The sequence below is a fragment of the Podarcis filfolensis genome, assembly GCF_964270895.1.
Source record: "Podarcis filfolensis genome assembly, chromosome: 16".
Classification (NCBI taxonomy): domain Eukaryota; kingdom Metazoa; phylum Chordata; class Lepidosauria; order Squamata; family Lacertidae; genus Podarcis; species Podarcis filfolensis.
In genome coordinates, this window is record NC_139620.1 from 41,617,337 (window position 1) to 41,635,617 (window position 18,281).

General features: G+C 44.8%; 2 protein-coding genes across 3 annotated transcripts in view; one reads left to right on the forward strand and one right to left on the reverse strand.

Moving 5' to 3' along the window:
* TFIP11 (tuftelin interacting protein 11) overlaps positions 1-18,281 on the forward strand; it is a gene marked incomplete at its 5' end in the record, with an annotated part of 601,324 nt that overhangs the window by 441,155 nt on the left and 141,888 nt on the right. The gene's annotated exons all lie outside the window — the stretch shown is intronic.
* Positions 1-18,281, reverse strand: part of MYO18B (myosin XVIIIB) — a 266,462-nt gene that overhangs the window by 146,339 nt on the left and 101,842 nt on the right. The window contains exons 22-25 of the mRNA XM_083589603.1: positions 16,813-16,922; positions 14,928-14,993; positions 14,663-14,791; positions 13,425-13,568 (exon numbers count right to left, since the gene is read on the reverse strand). Of these exons, the coding sequence (XP_083445729.1) occupies positions 13,425-13,568; positions 14,663-14,791; positions 14,928-14,993; positions 16,813-16,922 (449 nt within the window). The remainder of the gene's footprint in view (positions 1-13,424; positions 13,569-14,662; positions 14,792-14,927; positions 14,994-16,812; positions 16,923-18,281) is intronic.

The following is an 18,281-nucleotide window of genomic DNA, read 5'->3' on the forward strand; positions in this document are numbered from 1 at the left end:
ACCTGGATGCCTTCATCTGCCCCGGCTGAAACAAAACATGTCTCTCCTGCATTGGTCTCTACAGCCCCAGAAGGCTCTGTAACCTTCTAACAGCTTGATCTCACCCTCCCCACCCCCAAGGCACCCTGCTCCATTGTCTCCAGAGAGAGACAGATGCCAGCAGAATACAACATGCATGCATAAATGACAACACTATCCTAGACAATTACGTCCTTGAGCGCCACCAGTTCTACATGCTACATAGTGACAGGATGGTCACAGAATAATTCCCTGATTACTAGTCACCATCACATTATGGAAGGTGTGTGTGTGTGTGAAGAGAGAGAGAGTGCAGTTGTGTAGAACTATAAAATATCTGAACAGGAAGTAGAAGGTGCCATTCAAAATATGCAATTGGGCAAATCTCCAGGACCGGATGGGCTGACTTCTAGATATTATAGATCTTTGAAAGAGTGGCTATTACAACCTTTGAAGGAAGTCTGCAATGAAATTCTGGAAGGGAAGAGGGCACCAGAGTCGTGGAAAGAGGCGTATATTACACTTATACCGAAAATAGAGACTGAAAAGACTCAGCTTAAGAACTACCGCCCTATATCGTTACTTAATGTGGATTATAAAAATTTTGCTGACATTTTGGCCAAGAGATTGAAAAAGGTATTGATGGAAGAGATTCATAAAGACCAAGCGGGCTTTCTCCCGGGAAGACATTTGTCTGATAATTTGAGGAACATAATTGATATTCCGGAAAAACTAGAAGTGAATATAAACACTAAAGCAGTTCTGATATTTGTGGACGCGGAGAAAGCTTTTGACAATATCTCTTGGAGTTTTATGAAAAAGAACCTACAGGGGATGGGGGTAGGCCAAGGTTTTGAAAATGGTATAGGTGCAATATATTCTGAACAAAAGGCTAAATTAATTGTAAATAATGTGGTGACGGAAGAATTTAAGATAGAAAAAGGGACACGACAGGGGTGCCCAATCTCCCCATTGCTTTTTATATCGGTCCTGGAGGTTTTGCTGAACATGATTAGAAGGGACCGGTTGGTTAAAGGTATACAGGTCGGAGCCAAACAGTACAAATTGAGAGCATTTGCAGATGATTTAGTACTGACGTTACAGGAGCCAGAATCTAGTACTAAAAGGGTTTTAGAACTAATTCAAGAATTTGGTCAAGTGGCAGGATTCAAACTGAACAAGTCAAAAACTAAGGTTTTAGAGAAAAATTTAACACTGATTGAAAGAGAGAGGTTTCTACTACAGATCTTTGAAAGATTGGTTAATTCGGCCACTAAAGGAGGTTTGCAATGAAATTTTAGAGGGGAAAAAGGCACCGGAGTCGTGGCAGGAAGCCTACATTACACTTATACCGAAAACTGAGTATCAGAGCTACCCTAGGTCCCAGCTCACAAAGGACCAACGCTGCTTCGTTGTTAAGTATAAAAGTCTTTGTTGAAGTTCAGATTCACTTTCAGAGCCGCAGCGCGCAGCTCCACGTCTTAAGTGTCAGACCACTGATGCTCCGTCTGAGTCTCCTCCCCCTTGACACCAATTTAAGATTCTAGCCTTGCTCCACCTTTTCCGCTGCTCCTTCCTCCTCTGGGTCCGCCTGCCCGCCGGGGTTCCGCCCTTTCTAGCCTCTTCTCCCGCTGATTCCCCTGAGCCTTCTCCCTCCCTCCGGCGGGCTTTAGGAGCTGGTTCCCCATCCGGGTCTCCTGCTGTTCCGCGCGCCTGCACATTTGAACTTGGCGCGCGCGCCCAGCCAGCAGCTTTCCTCCTGACCGTTCCACTGCTGCTGTCACTGCTTCCCCCTTCGGGGGGGCTAGCTGCAACTGACCTCCCCTCCGTTGGAGGCGTGGTCAGCCCTGACTCCCTCTCTGGAGGAGGCACTGCCCCTGACACATGTGACTCTTCCCCCCCACTACGCTCTGGTGGGGAAACTGGTCCCGATCCTCCACTGCTGCTTTGGGGTTCCCCTCTGGCTCCTTGTTTCTGGTGCGTCCCCCCTGGGACCCCCCTTGCCCTGACCATCGGCGCCCCCTTCTGGGAATCTTCTGATTCGCTGGAGAAGCTCATGGAATCTCTCGGGCCACTGTCATACTCCCCTACGCTGCCCTCGGATTCTTCCCCTTCGCTCTCCCAATCCTCTCTCCCCAGTGCTCCTGCTCCTGATTCCCTGACACTGAGTCTGAAAAGACGCAACTTAAGAACTACCGCCCCATATCCCTGCTCAATGTGGATTACAAAATATTTGCTGACATTTTGGCTAACAGGTTAAAAAAAGTGTTAGGGGAAGAAATTCATAAGGACCAAGCTGGCTTTCTTCCAGGTAGACACTTGTCAGACAACACGAGGAATATAATTAATATCTTGGAGAAGTTGCAAGTGAACATAAATACCAAGGCAGTTTTAATTTTTATAGATGCGGAGAAAGCCTTTGACAATATTTCTTGGAGTTTTATGAAGAAGAATCTTCAGGGGATGGGGGTTGGCCAAGGGTTTGAAAATGGTATAAGTGCAATTTATTCAGAACAAAAGGCGAAACTAATTGTTAACAATGTGGTAACAGAGGAATTTAAGATAGAGAAAGGTACACGACAAGGTTGCCCAATCTCCCCATTGCTTTTTATTTCAGTCCTGGAGGTTTTGTTAAATATGATTAGAAGGGACCGTTTGATTAAAGGTATTCAGGTCGGAGCCAAACATTACAAATTGAAGGCTTTTGCAGATGACTTAGTTTTGACGTTACAGGAGCCAGAATCTAGTACGAAAAGAGTATTAGAACTGATTCAAGAATTTGGTCATGTGGCAGGATTTAAACTGAATAAGTCAAAAACTAAAGTTCTTGAGAAAAACTTAACACCGATTGAGAAAGAGAGGTTTCAGAAGGAGACTGGTTTAACACTAGCTAAGAAAGTAAAATACTTGGGGGTTAATATGACTGCTAAGAACTTAAACTTATTTAAAGATAACTATGAGAAATGTTGGACAGAAGTGAAAAAAGATTTAGAAATATGGTCAAATTTGAAGCTTTTCTTGTTGGGCCGAATTGCAGCTATAAAGATGAATGTATTGCCAAAAATGTTGTTTTTGTTCAATCCTTGCAAATTTTGGACAAGATGGACTGTTTCAAGAAGTGGCAGAGAGACATTTCTAGATTTGTCTGGCAGGGCAAGAAGCCTAGAATAAAATTTAAAATATTAACTGATGCAAAGGAAAGAGGCGGATTTGCCCTGCCGGACCTTAAACTTTACTATGAATCAGCAGCATTCTGCTGGTTGAAGGACTGGCTGCTTCTTGAAAACACAGACATTTTGGATTTGGAAGGTTTCAATAATGTTTTTGGATGGCATGCATATTTGTGGTACGACAAGGTTAAAGCACACAAAGCATTTAAAAACCATATTGTCAGGAAAGCATTGTTCAATGTCTGGATAAGATACAAAGACTTATTGGAAAACAAAACCCCAAGGTGGCTGTCACCAATGGAAGCGAAGGCTCAGAAAAAGCTCAATATGGAGGCCAAATGGCCGAAATATTGGGAAATATTGTAACAAGAAGGAGACAAATTGAAATTGCAGAGTTTTGAGAAATTAAAAGATAAAGTGCGAGATTGGCTGCATTATTATCAAATAAGAGAGGCCTATAATTTGGACAAAAAAATTGGCTTTCAGGTGGAAAAATCAAAATTGGAAACAGAACTGTTAGATCCCAAAACTAAGATACTTTCAAGAATGTATAACTTGCTGTTAAAATGGAATACGCAGGATGAAACGGTTAAATCTGCAATGATTAAATGGGCACAGGATATCGGTCATAACATCATGTTTGCTGACTGGGAACAGTTGTGGACCACAGGTATGAAATTTACGGCATGTAATGCCTTAAGAGAGAATATTATGAAAATGATATACAGGTGGTACATGACCCCAGTCAAGCTTGCAAAAATCTATCATTTGCCCGATAATAAATGTTGGAAATGTAAAGAAACTGAAGGTACATTCTTTCACCTTTGGTGGTCGTGCCCAAGAATTAAGGCTTTCTGGGAAATGATCTATAATGAAATGAAAAAGGTATTTAAATATACCTTCCTGAAGAAACCAGAGGCCTTCCTTCTGGGCATTGTTGGCCAATTGGTGCTAAAGAAGGATAGAACTTTCTTTATGTATGCAACAACAGCAGCAAGAATACTTATTGCGAAGTATTGGAAGACACAAGATCTACCCACCCTGGAAGAGTGGCAGATGAAGATGATGGACTATATGGAATTGGCGGAAATGACTGGCAGAATCCGAGACTTGGGAGAAGAGGTGGTGGAGGAAGACTGGAAGAAATTTAAAGACTATTGTGATGGGATGGTGAGCTGCTTGTGCGTAAAATCCTGATCCCTCAGAGCTTGGCTAAGTCCCCAAACCTCTGTCTGTGATGGAGCTCCTTAAGCATGGCTCCATCAATCGCTCGTTGTATCGGACAGTGGGCGTTTACGGAATTTCTTCCAGCATAAAAGCTCCTTGACGGAAACGCGTCTTCTGGACTCTCGGCGTGACAGTTTCCGCCGAGGAGTGGGTGTGCCTACGGGAGGTCCTGAAACCTCTCCACTGTTCCCGCTTGAAGTATCTCTGAGCTCTCCCTCCGACTCACTTTCCCTTGTAACTCCACTTCTCCCCCTGCTGGTCCCCTCCTCCGCTGAGTGGTCTCTCTCACCCTCCATGAGCCCTTTCACCTCCTTCGTCTCAGATGACAGTTCCCTGACATCCACCTCCCCTCTAGGGCCCCCTTCACCCCCTTCCCTCCCCTCCTCTGCGGGAGGCGAGGGAGCAAAACCCCTGAAGGAACCTCCCTCATCTTCCGAAGTTTCGAACACTTCCCTCCACCTTTTGCTGTTCCCGGTTTCCAAGTACTCCTCCTCCTCGGAGTCTGTACCCTCTTCCAACTCCGATTCCCTGAATCCCTCCAGTTCCTCCTCATCGTCGGTGGTGCCAAAGTACTCCCTCCGGAACCTCGCTACTGGTTGAGGTTTCCTGGGGAACCTTTGGTGGAACGTTTCGATCAAGACCTCGTCATGGACCTCCTCTGCCTTCACCCAGGTGTTTTCCGACTCCGGTTCCCCTTCCCACACGACCAAATACTCCACCTGATTACCCTTCCACCTGGAGTCGATGATTTCTGCCACATAGTTGCGGCTTTCCCTTTCTTCTATGGCTGGCCCCCGTGTGGATACCCCTTCACCTTCCCCCCTGTATGGTGACAGTAATGACCTGTGGAATACTGGGTGCAGTTTCATGTGGTTCGGTAACCGGAGTCTGAAAGCCACTGGGTTGACCTGTTGGATGACCTCAAATGGTCCCAATCTTTTGGGTCTCAATTTCTTGCAACTACCCTTGAACGGCAACCCTTGGGTTGATAGCCAGACCCGACTCCCCACCCTAATTGTTTCACCTTCCCTTCTGCTCTTGTCTGCCTGCCTCTTATATTCTTCTTTGGCCCTTTCTAAGTTGTGTTGGAGTTGACGATGGATCGCTTCCATTTCTTCTACAAAAAGTTCAGCGGCCGGAACACTCCATCTCTCTCCTCCTTCCCCTGGAAACGCCCTGGGGTGGCACCCATAATTAGCCATAAAGGGGCTCATCCCGGTGGACACATTCTCTGCATTATTGTAAGCAAATTCCGCTAGTGCCAACTTTTCGACCCAATCGTTTTCTCTGTCATTGACATAACACCTCAGGTATTGTTGAAGGATACCGTTTGCCCTCTCCGCCTGCCCATTGGTCTCAGGGTGCCTGGCAGTCGAAAAGTTGACCTCTACGTGCAACAAGCTCATAAGCTTCCTCCAGAATCTGGACGTGAACTGTTTCCCTCTGTCGGAAACCAGCCTCAAGGGGGCGCCATGCAGCCTAAAAATATGTTCTACAAAAAATTTTGCTGTCTCTTCCGCCGTGACTGCATGTGAGCAAGCTACAAAGTGACCCATCTTAGTTAACTGGTCTACTACGACTAGTATGGCGGTTTTCCCCTGGGATTTGGGCAGATCAGTCATAAAATCTATCGACACCGCCTCCCACGGTCGTTCTGGTGTGGGTAACGGTTCTAAATACCCCGCTGGCGCCCGCCTTTCTCCTTTGGCTCTCTGGCATTGGTCACACCTTCTCACATACTCCCGTACATCCTCCCTCACCTTGGGCCACCAAAACTCCCTGGTCACCAACCACATGGTCTTGTGTTGCCCAAAATGCCCCGCTGTGGGATTGTCGTGCAGCTGTTTGAGTACTCTCCCCCTCAATTCCCCTTCAGGTATATATAGCGCCCCTTTGTAATACAATGCCCCGTTTCTTTCTTCAAAACCTCCGGGGTCTTCTCCCTCTCCCCTTAAACCTCTGAGCTTATCCTGGGCGTACTCATCATTTACCGTTCCCTCTACCAGTTCTCTTTGCCCCACCCAGGCCGCACCACACACCCAGTGGTCCTCTGGGATAATATGTCTCTCTTCTGGCGCTCCCTCCCCCTCCAAATATTCAGGTTTGCGAGAGAGAGCGTCCGCTCTGATGTTTTCTGGACCTGGCACATAGCAGATTTCAAAATGGAATTTGGAGAACTCCTGGGCCCATCTCACTTGTCGTTGGTTGAGCACTCGTGCCGTTCTCCAATACTCCAAATTCTTGTGGTCCGTACATACTTGTACCTTATGCTGTGCACCAATTAGTAAGTGTCTCCATCTCCGGAACGCTTCGTGAATGGCGAGTAGTTCTCGGTCATATACCGTGTAGTTCCTCTCGGATTTGTTCAGCTTACGCGAAAAGAAGGCACACGGTCTCCATTCCGACTTATTGCTCCCTGGCTGAAGCAACACCGCCCCCACCGCGCGGTCTGAGGCATCAGTTTCCACTCTCATGGGTTTTTGTAAATCCACATGCAGGAGCTGTTCTTCCGAAGCGAATGCCTTTTTCAATTCCTCAAAAGCGTGCTCCGCCTCCGCCGTCCAAACGAATTTCTTCTTGCTGCTCAGACAGTCCGTGATGGGAGCCGTTAAGTGGGCAAAGTTCTTGATGAATTTACGGTAAAAGTTCCCAAACCCTAAGAACCTTTGCACATCTTTTTTCGTTTTTGGTGTCTTCCATTCCAGCACCGCCTGTACCTTGCTTGGATCCATGGCTAATCCCTTGTCTGATAGGCGGTACCCCAGGAATTCCACCTCCTTGGCGTGGAACTGACACTTCTCCAATTTCACCCACAACTGGTTTGCTTGCAGCTGGCTCAGCACTTCCCTGACATCCTTTACATGCTGCTCCTCATTCTCTGAATATATCAGCACGTCATCGAGAAAGGCCACGCAATTCTTGTAGAGCAAAGGTCCCAGTACATGGTTCATGAACGATTGAAAACAGGCGGAGCCTGCTTGTAATCCAAAGGGCATAACGAGATATTCGAAAGCCCCTAGGGGGGTGAACATCGTTGTCTTCCATTCATCCCCCTTCTTTATTCGTATCAGGTTGTACGCTCCTCTCAGGTCCAGTTTCGTGAATATCTTTCCCTTCCTCACCCTGGTCAAAATGTCATCAATTCTGGGCATGGGGAAAGTCACTGGTTCTGACACGGCATTCAGCCGCCGGTAGTCCACGATCAATCTCGGTTTATCCGTGTTTTTTTTGTCCACAAAAAACACTGGGCTGCCCCCCACCGCTCTGGACTCTCTGATGAAACCTCTCTTCAGGTTTTTGTCAATAAACTCCCTCAACTCCTGCATTTCCCTGTCTGACATGGCGTACAGCTTGCCCACGGGGAGCTGGGCCCCAGGGACCAGGTTAATTTGGCAGTCAAAGTCTCTATGCGGTGGTAGTTTATCTGCTTCCCTTTCGCTGAAGACCTTGCTCAGGTCAGCGTATTGTTTGGGCACCTTCCCTTTGTCCGCCACTTCCATCCCTGCTAGAGAGGCTTTTGCCCCTTCTGGCACCTTTCCCTCTTTGCAGTGTTCCAGGCAATGTGCTGACCCAAAGGAGACCACTCTCTGATGCCAGCCCACTAGCGGGTCATGCAACGCTAGCCAGCTCATTCCCAAAATGACTGGCGCCCCTCCCAGGGTGGCTACATTGAATGCTATCCTTTCAGTGTGCCTTGCCACCCTCATAACCATTGGGACGGTCTGTAGGCTAACTTCTCCCCCCAACAGCTCCCTCCCATCGATCGTGGTGACCTGCAGGGGGTTGCTTAAAGGGAGTGTCTGTATCTGGTGTTCAGCTGCAAACTCCTTGCTCATAAAATTACAGGAGCTGCCTGAGTCCAACAGCGCCTTGGTCTTTAGTGGGTATCCGTTTGCCAGCTCTAGCAGCACCTCTATTACTAGAGCTGGTCTTGGAGGTTCCGGAGTGGGCACTTTTACTGCTCCTTGGCCTGTCTGCAGTGCCCTGACAGCGGCAGACAGGCGCTGGCTTTTACTGGCTCCTGGACTTCCTCCTCCTTCCCCCCAACAGCTCCCGCCATCCCTTGCCATTCCTTTCTTTGTGGGCAGACTCTGGCAAAGTGACCTGGCTGCTGGCAGAGGTAACATTTCTTGGCGCTCTTTCCCTCCTTCTTCCTCCCTTCACTGGGATTTGAAACTGCGCGCGCGCTGTTCCAACTTCCATCGGCTCTCCGGGCGGGAAACTGGGTTCTGGAATCTCTGGAATGCGGAAATCCCTCCAACGCTCTCCTTTCCCCTCCCGCTTCTCCAAGGCTCTTGCCTCCTGGCGCGCTCCAATGGTCAACGCTGATTTGGTCAGCTGGTCCATAGACTCCGCCCTGGGCGCCCGGGAAAGTTCGTCTTTCACCGCCGAAGAAAGCCCCTCTTCAAAGAGCATTTGAATGGGTTCCGCCGATAGGTCCCACCCCAATTTATGTATCAACATTGTAAACTCAGTCCAGTACTCACGAACCGATCGGCTCCCCTGTTTGCAAGCCATCAATTGTCTGCGCACCAGTCCCTGTTCAATCTCGCTGGAAAACATCAAATCCATGGCGCGAAAAAACTTCCTCGCGTCCTTCAGCATGTCACTATTCCCTGCCATCAGGGGCCGGACCCAGTCTCTCGCCCCTCCTTCGAGATGGCCAATCACAAACGCCACTCGCGATGCCTCATCGGGAAAGTCGTTAAACTGCAGTTCAAGAGCATACTGCATCTCTGTCCTAAAGGCTTGGTAGTTCCTGGGGTCCCCCCCAAACTTCTGCACCATTCCTGGCATCTTTCTTGCTAGTGTAGCGCCTTTTGCCTTTTCTGCATCCTGCGCCCTCCTTTCTTCTAGCCTCGCCGTTTGCATTGCTAGCTGGAGTTCCAAAACTCTGCACCTTTCTTCCAGAGTTGGACCTTCTCCAGCTCCTGCTGCTCCTCCGGCTCCAGCTGGGTTGCTCATGATGCCTCTCTGCACAAGCTGCTTTCAGGGACTGTCCGATTGCTGTGATGGGATGGTGAGCTGCTTGTGCGTAAAATCCTGATCCCTCAGAGCTTGGCTAAGTCCCCAAACCTCTGTCTGTGATGGAGCTCCTTAAGCATGGCTCCATCAATCGCTCGTTGTATCGGACAGTGGGCGTTTACGGAATTTCTTCCAGCATAAAAGCTCCTTGACGGAAACGCGTCTTCTGGACTCTCGGCGTGACAGTTTCCGCCGAGGAGTGGGTGTGCCTACGGGAGGTCCTGAAACCTCTCCACTGTTCCCGCTTGAAGTATCTCTGAGCTCTCCCTCCGACTCACTTTCCCTTGTAACTCCACTTCTCCCCCTGCTGGTCCCCTCCTCCGCTGAGTGGTCTCTCTCACCCTCCATGAGCCCTTTCACCTCCTTCGTCTCAGATGACAGTTCCCTGACAACTATCTTCAGAAATATTGTAAAATTAATGAATGTTAAAATTATGTTCGGATTGGCAATAAGTGGTATTTAGCAACAAAAGTTAATAAGAATATGCAAAAATGAATTGATAAATGGAGGAAAATATAGAGTTATAATATGTTATGAAGTAGAGTTAAGATAAATGAAAGAGGGTAAGGATTTGCTGAATTGATTATGTAAATGGGAATGCAAAAAGGGGAGGTGTGAGGAAGTCAAGGAAACAAGCAAATGAGCTTAAAAATATAAAAAAATGGATTTGTGTTTTGTATTTTTCTCTTTTTTCTTTTTTATGTATTTTTGAATTTTTTATTTTTCTTGGTTTTTCTTTTATTCTGTGAACCTTTGTTTTTGTAAAATTCTAATAAATATCTTTAAAAAAAACAAAAAAAAGAAAGAGAGAGGTTTCAGAATGAGACAGGTCTGAATGTGGTCAAGAAAGTGAAATACTTGGGGATTAACATGACAGCAAAAAATGGGAACTTATTTAAAGATAATTATGAAAAATGTTGGACGGAAGTGAAAAAAGATTTAGAAATTTGGTCAAATTTGAAGCTTTCCTTGTTGGGTCAAATTGCAACTATAAAGATGAATGTATTGCCTAGAATGTTGTTTTTGTTTCAAACACTGCAAATTGTGGACAAGATGGATTGTTTCAAGAAGTGGCAGAAAGATATCTCTAGATTTGTCTGGCAGGGCAAGAAGCCCAGAATAAAATTCAAGATATTAACTGATGCAAAGGAAAGGGGTGGATTTGCCCTGCCAGACCTTAAACTTTACTATGAATCAGCAGCATTCTGCTGGTTGAAAGACTGGCTGCTTCTTGAGAACACAGACATTTTGGATTTAGAAGGTTTTAACAATGTCTTCGGGTGGCATGCATATTTGTGGTACGACAAGGTTAAAGCACACAAAGCATTTAAGAACCATATTGTCAGGAAAGCTTTGTTCAATGTTTGGATAAGATATAAGGATTTATTGGAAAATAAAACCCCAAGGTGGCTGTCACCAATGGAAGCAAAAGCCCAGAAAAAGCTCAATATGGAGGCCAAATGGCCGAAATATTGGGAAATTTTGGAACAAGAGGGAGATAGATTAAAACTGCAGAGTTTTGAGAAACTAAAAAACAAAGTGCGAGATTGGCTTCATTATTATCAGATAATGGAGGCATATAATTTGGACAAGAAAATTGGCTTCCAGGTGGAAAAATCAAAATTAGAAACAGAACTGTTAGAACCCAAAACTAAGATTTTGTCAAGGATGTATAACTTGCTGTTGAAATGGAATACACAGGATGAAACGGTGAAATCTGCTATGATTAAATGGGCACAAGATGTTGGACATAACATTATGTTTGCTGACTGGGAACAGTTGTGGACCACAGGTATGAAATTTACGGCATGTAATGCCTTAAGAGAGAATATTATGAAAATTATATACAGGTGGTACATGACACCAGTCAAGCTTGCAAAAATATATCATTTGCCCGATAATAAATGTTGGAAATGTAAAGAAACTGAAGGTACATTCTTTCACCTTTGGTGGACGTGCCCAAGAATCAAGGCTTTCTGGGAGATGATATATAATGAAATGAAAAAGGTACCTTCCTGAAGAAACCAGAGGCCTTCCTTCTGGGCATTGTCGGCCAATTGGTGCCAAAGAAGGACAGAACTTTTTTTATGTACGCTACAACAGCAGCAAGAATACTTATTGCAAAGTATTGGAAGACACAAGATTTACCCACTTTGGAAGTATGGCAGATGAAGGTGATGGACTATATGGGATTGGCAGAAATGACTGGCAGAATCCGAGACCAGGGAGAAGAGTCGGTGGAAGAAGATTGGAAGAAATTTAAAGATTATCTACAGAAATATTGTAAAATTAACGAATGTTAGAATGATGTTGGATAGAAATTAAGTGGTTTCCAGCTGTAATGCTTTAAGAGAATATGAGAAAAGGGTTATAAATAGGCAAAAACATAATGGTAAGGATTTGCTGAACCAACAATTTGAGGTGGAATACAAGAAAGGGAGGTATGAGGAGGTCTGGGAAACAGGCTAAAGGAAAATAAGCAATGGAAAATTTGTGTGTTTTTAAATTATTTTTATTTTGTATTTTTGTTATTGTTATTTTTTTCCATTTTATTGTAATACTTTAAAAAATCTTAATAAATATCTTAAAAAAAAGAGAGTGCAGTTGTGTGCTTCAATGATCCCTAGTTGTGTGTCTGGGGTGTGTGCAGGTACAACCACAATGTATACTTCAACAGCACCACCAATGCACCCCCACTTCATGCAATGATTCTTGGAGGCGATGGGACCACCAAGCATCAGCCTTGACAGAGAGGTTTTGCACTTAGTGTGAGCAGAAGTTGGCACTGTGACAAAACCCCACAGGGTTGAATGCTCCTGTTCAAGTGTCCAGCCAGCAGCTGTTCTATTCACTTCCCTTCCCATTTTCCTTTTCCACAAGGAGTCAGCATTCCATGGTGTCATGTTAGCTACATAAGGAAAACTGAGGTTGCTATGGGTGGATAGCAAGGGTGAGAGTCCTGTGGGCCCCTCCAGGGGCGGCTGGGCCCCAGCTCCTATCATCCTCAACAACCAGCCCATTTGGCTGCTGGGAAGTGGGAAGCCATCACGCACTGAAGGGCAAAGTGCTGGGCGGCAGCCACCTACTGCTAAGAGGGGAGAAATTAAATGGGGTGCACTCGGGGACACCACTGAGGCAAAACATAAACTAGCCCCTGGGAACTCGCCAGTGAGAATCAAGTCCACCTATTCATTTGCCACATGGGTTCTGTCAGGCTTGGTCACACCACAATGCGACAGGATGCTGTGATGAAGAGAAAGTGACATATTTCATTTACAAAATGTTTTAGGTTCAGCAGTTGGCTGGTTGGTCAAATGGCAACAGGTAAGATATAAACAGGCAGGCAGGCAGGCAAAGATGCCTTGTATTGGCTCAGATTATTTGTATTTCATCAGATCATAAGAACAGTTTGCGGAAACAGGCCAGCATCCTGACCTCAGAGTAGCCACCCAGATGCCTATTATGGGAAACCCCCAAGCAGGATCCAAGCACAAGAGCTCTCTCCTCTCCTGGAGTGTCCAGAAGCATTGCTGCTTCCAGCTGTGGAAGCAAAACTGCAATGGGCAGTAGCCAGTGACAGCCCTCACGTTCTTGAACTTGTCTAATCCTTTTGAAATTGTCTCTTTTGCATCAGCCTGTGACCTGATCCTTCTAACTGAAGTTGCTGCAGATCAAACCTGGGACTTCTGCATGCAAAGGAAGTTCCCTTGCCTGTCACAGATCTATGGGCCCTCTGAGACAGCACCTTTTAAGCACTGTTCTAGTAATTACTGAAGTACTGAACATGATGACTTTGGGGTTCTATAATTTCCAGTTCCATATCTCTATTCATTCAATTTCCCCAATAGAGTTGGTGCCGAAAGTATGGAAAAGAATGATATGGACAGTGGCTTTGCTCTGTGGCTCATGGGAGTCCCAGCAGAACCCCTCAGAGGTCTACCTCACCATGTCTGTCCTCACCTGTCCTTCACAGTTGTCACCTACCTCTCTGACTCGGAGCTGACCTTCTGCAAGGCTGGTGCTCAACAGTGGCCGGATGCCACACATCAGTTGCCACCAGGGCCAGCCCTTCACAGCTTGGAAGATGGCCAAGTTCTTCTGGATGCACCGAGCAGCCAAACGCTGAATCTGAAAGGAGAGCAGGAGTCCCCCTCAGAGCCCAGAGGGAGCAAACCATCCCAGGCAGCTGTGGAGAGAGGGAACTCTGCCCTGGGCTACCCTGGGCACTGGGGCTCAGGTTCAACTACTAAACAGTGGCAGCAAGCATTCCCTCCACCCAGTCCCACCCCCAACACTGCATGGGGCAGAGAAGAGAGGGGAGATTGTTCTGTCTGGGAAACAGAAATGCTTGTGCTGATGGAGCAAGCATAACAGCACAATTCCTCCCTATTATTTATTTCATAACATTTATACACTGCTTGATTGCTTTTTATAAAAGCTTGAAGTGATTTACAAAAAGGAGATAACAATGAACTTATCAATAAGAAAAAATAATAGCAATAATTTAAGACTTTCAAAATGTTAAAATAACAGTAGACTTTGTAAACATCTGGGTAGGTTTTCCTAAACAAATATGTTTTTAGCAGGTGCCAAAAAGAGCAGAGCAAAGGCGCCTGCCTGGTAGCACTAGGCAGGGAGTTCCAAAGTGTAACTGCTGCCACACTAAAAGACAGAGTTCTTATAAATGCAGAACAGGGATTATGGGGCACCCAGAACAATGCCAATTCCGCAGATGAAAGCAGTTGAGTGGGTGCATCTAGCAGCTAAACTGATCCCAAGTTGTTAATGACTTTATGTAGTAACAGTAACACCATGAACTTGGCCCGCTAGCAAATGGGCAACCAGTGCAGACCTCTGAGCACAGGAATGATATGCTGACAAGGCCTCCCTCCTCTCCGCAATCGTGCTGTAGCCAACTGCAGCTTCCAAAGCAAGCGCAAGGGAAACCCCTGAAGTAACTGACGCAGGAAAAGAGCTGGTTCAGAGTGGAGCAGATGGCCTTCACAGGTGCTGGATGCTATTTCATTAGGGAGTCTTAAGCTAGGGTTCCCGTATTTCAAAAATTGATTTTTAAAATTTTTTTGCCCAAAGTTGTTTACGACAGCAGAATCACAGCTATGAAGAAGCTGTGGTGGTGGATTTGCTCAGCAGCATCCCAAGAGATGTTAACATTTACCATGACAACAACCCCTGGCTTTGCTAATCTTCAAAGAAGAGGTTACCTTTAATTTCTTATATTTCTGACGGGAGAGAAACCCCTTGCAAGCTGCTTGGAGGAAAATCAGATTCTGAGACACCAGTTTTTCCCTCTGCTTTTCTAGCCTAGAGAGGACTCCAGCTTTCAGGAACACCTGCCCAGAAAGAAAGAGAGAGAAAATCAAGCCACAGGATCCGAGCAGGATAAAAGTCGGGGATGCCAAAGGGACAACTCAAAAGCTGGCATTCATCACAGGGTGAGCTCAGGACTCCCGTTGACTTCCACTGTACCTGAGTGCGACCCACAGCAATGGTCTTCTTCTCCAAATTGAGGGCCTGGATGAGCTCCTCCAGAGCCTGAAGAGAAAGGGAGAAGACATAGGAATGAAACTCTCCACATCCCCTTTTCTACCCAATAAGCAGAAGCTGGGGGGGAGAGAATGGGGGCTTGTCCCCCATTATTGATCTCTGCATTATCCAAAACCCCTTGCAACCTTCCAATGAGCCCCAGAAGTCTGTGACAGAAGTCAAATCAAACACCAATGGAGCCAAAGATATCTGTAGGTAAGAAAGGGATTGAACATGGGTCTTCAAGAATAGACCACTTAAAAAATAATAGTTAAAACACATCAAAACACATTTAGAATCAGCAATTAAAATGCAGTTTGACCTTACAGATGCTCAGTGTTCAGGACTGTCTGTACCTCAGTTTCCAAAGTCCTGTCTGGACAGGAAGGCCTTAGCCTGCTGGCAGAAGGATGAGAAACTGGGAGCCTGTCTAGCCTTTCTTGGGATGGGATTCCACAGCATGGAAGCGGCCACAGGAAAGGCTTGCTCTCACCGTGCCTCTGATGTGATGGGATCAAGGGAATTCTGACATTCGTGGGACCAACATGACTATCTTGCCTGCCTTATGTAACCAGCCCAACCCACCAACAGCCTGGCAAAACTTCCAATGAAAGAATAAAACTAAGAATAGGGACAAGCTGCATTCCTCCACCCACACCCTTGATTTCCCCGCAGCACCAAGTAACAACATTGACCTTTTCGGACTGTCAAGATTTTCTTTTTGAAACCTGAAGTCTTAACTGAAATGCACATGCACAGCCTTTGTTGCCCCATGCAGCGCTCTCTCATGCTCTCTCTCTCTCACACACACACATCTGCAATTCAGCTCCCAGCTATGTGATGCCCCCTGAATACACATCAGAAAGAGCAGTTGGTTCACACACAGCCTCATTGCAATTGGGATTTGTAAGCGGGGGAAGAATCTGTGAAGGAGCTTGCAAAATCCCTCAGAAAATTAGGAGAAGGAGATCAATTTTGCACAGAGGCTTCCATTATGCAGAAGCGGGGGGGGGGCTGAATTTTCAAGAATTTAGGCACTGTTCGTCATCCCTCCTCTTCTTCTTTGTAAGTGGCTGTTTGCTTATATTATAGCCTCTGATCTCTCTGGAGAAATGTATTTTTGACAGCCACTTGATTATTAATGTCACCTAGTAGTATCAGTTAACACAGAAATAATAAATAATAATAATAGAAGTTAATTCATTCTCGTTTATTTAATCCATTTTGTCTGATTTAATCAGTATAATTGGGAAGGGAGTTGAATTAATAGAATTTGGAATTACTTTAATCTTACATGAAATTTTTAGCTTGTAATTTGTCTGCAATTAATCTAACTATGCAATTTGTATTTTCTGATTCTCCTTTTCAGTTATCTTTTCAGTGATTCCCCCCCCACATTAATATATGTTACTTTCTTTTTTGAGTATAGATATATTTCTCCTCCCCCCCCCTTTTTAAGGGATTTATGTTAACAGGTTCTTAATATTCTAACAGATGATTTCATGATGTCTGTTTATATGGTCTTCCTTATATAACAATCTCTTTTTCTTCCCATTTATTTTTTCTTTTTTATTAGATAGGCACCTTCATAACAGAATGATGAGCCAATGCTATTACACCTATAATAGCAGGTAAATAACAATATTTCAGGTGAATGATAATATGGAAGCACATTTCTGAACCTTTATATAACAAGCAATGTTTGTTTATTATTGTTATAAGCAGCAGCAGCAGCAAAAACAGCAGCAACTTAGCCAAAATATATTAATATTTCTAAAGTGCCTCTGCTGCCTGTGGTGTCTTTGCTCATCCTCCGCCCATGGCTCACCTTATTTTCATCTGTCATCTCATAGGCTGAGCTGTATTTTTTCATCATTGGCTGAGCCAGGATCTGGAACTGGTGTCGGAACTGCATGCGCACCATACGATCTGCGTACCCTGCAAGGCAAGCAAAAGGGGCATTTGCTGAGGGGCTGAGCAGATTTGGCAAAGGAGAGTCTGGTTCCTCCCAAGGCTCACTCAGTTGTCAGAGGATAAGAAGCCACTGAAGCCACCTCCCAAAGACGGGCAAATCCATCTGTTTCTCTTTCAGTTTCTCATTTTTATAATCTTAAATTCAGTTTGCCACATTCCCACATCAGTTTGCAATTTTAATTTTAAAAAGTCTCCCTCCAAATTTGAGAGTGTATCTTTCCTAAAGTGCATATTTTCATATGCTGTTTGGCCTTCTGTTCATATACATTTTTGCAATTAATTTTCCCCAGCATAATGCATTTTCTACATTATTGTCACTAGGGTTTTCATTTTTTTACGCACAGGTATCCCTAATATGTTCATGTTTCATTATCAGGAACCCCTGGCAACCTTCTGGGAAGCCCCAGGAGCCTGTGACATGCACTCAGATCAAACACCAACAGTCTCAAATAGTTCCACAACTAAGTAAGGATTTGAATGTGGGTCTTCCACACTGCCACCAGCAACTAGTGCTCTGACTGCCTTGCTTATCCAAACCAACCCACCAGAAACCTGGCAAATCCTCAAGACCTAACAAATCCTTTTCAAAAGAAATTATTTAGAAACTATATTATAAAAATATTTGTTGGAAATGTAAAGAACATTAAGGGACATTTTATCATGCTTGGTGGACACATAAAAAAGCAAAAAAAAAAAAAAAAAGATAGAAATACATACACTGATATGGAGAACATTGAAGATTAATTATCAACTGGAGCCAGAACTCTGTCTGCTGGGACTTATGGATATACAGTTACAAAAGGAATATGGAACTTTGTTTCAATATATGGTCACAGCTGCGAAACTTTTACAGGCACCAAGCTGGAAGGACCCATCATTTCCAACAATGGAAGAATGACTGTTAAAACTAAGAGACTTAGCTGAGATGACGAAAATGACATGTTTAATCAGAGAAAAGTCATTATTAACGTTTGTTAAAGACTGGAAACCTGTCATAGACTTTTTGCATGAAAAAGAAAAAGAAATAATGATATTTGGATTTGAGGATTAAACATAATGTTTGTGTATAGAAAGTGGCTTTGTTGGGTATTATATTGGATTGGACAAAGTGAATACTGATTTTATATAGCAGAAGTACTTTACTTTCTAAATCTTATTTTTCTATCTTTTTCTTTTAACCTCCTTTCTATTCTTTTCCTTTCCTTTTCTTTTTTTCTTTCTCTCTCCCCCCCCTTTTTATGTTTTCACTGTATCTAGATAAAAGTCTTAGTTTGGTTTAAAAAGGGGGGAAGATATTAAGTTTTTTATTTTTCTCTATAAACC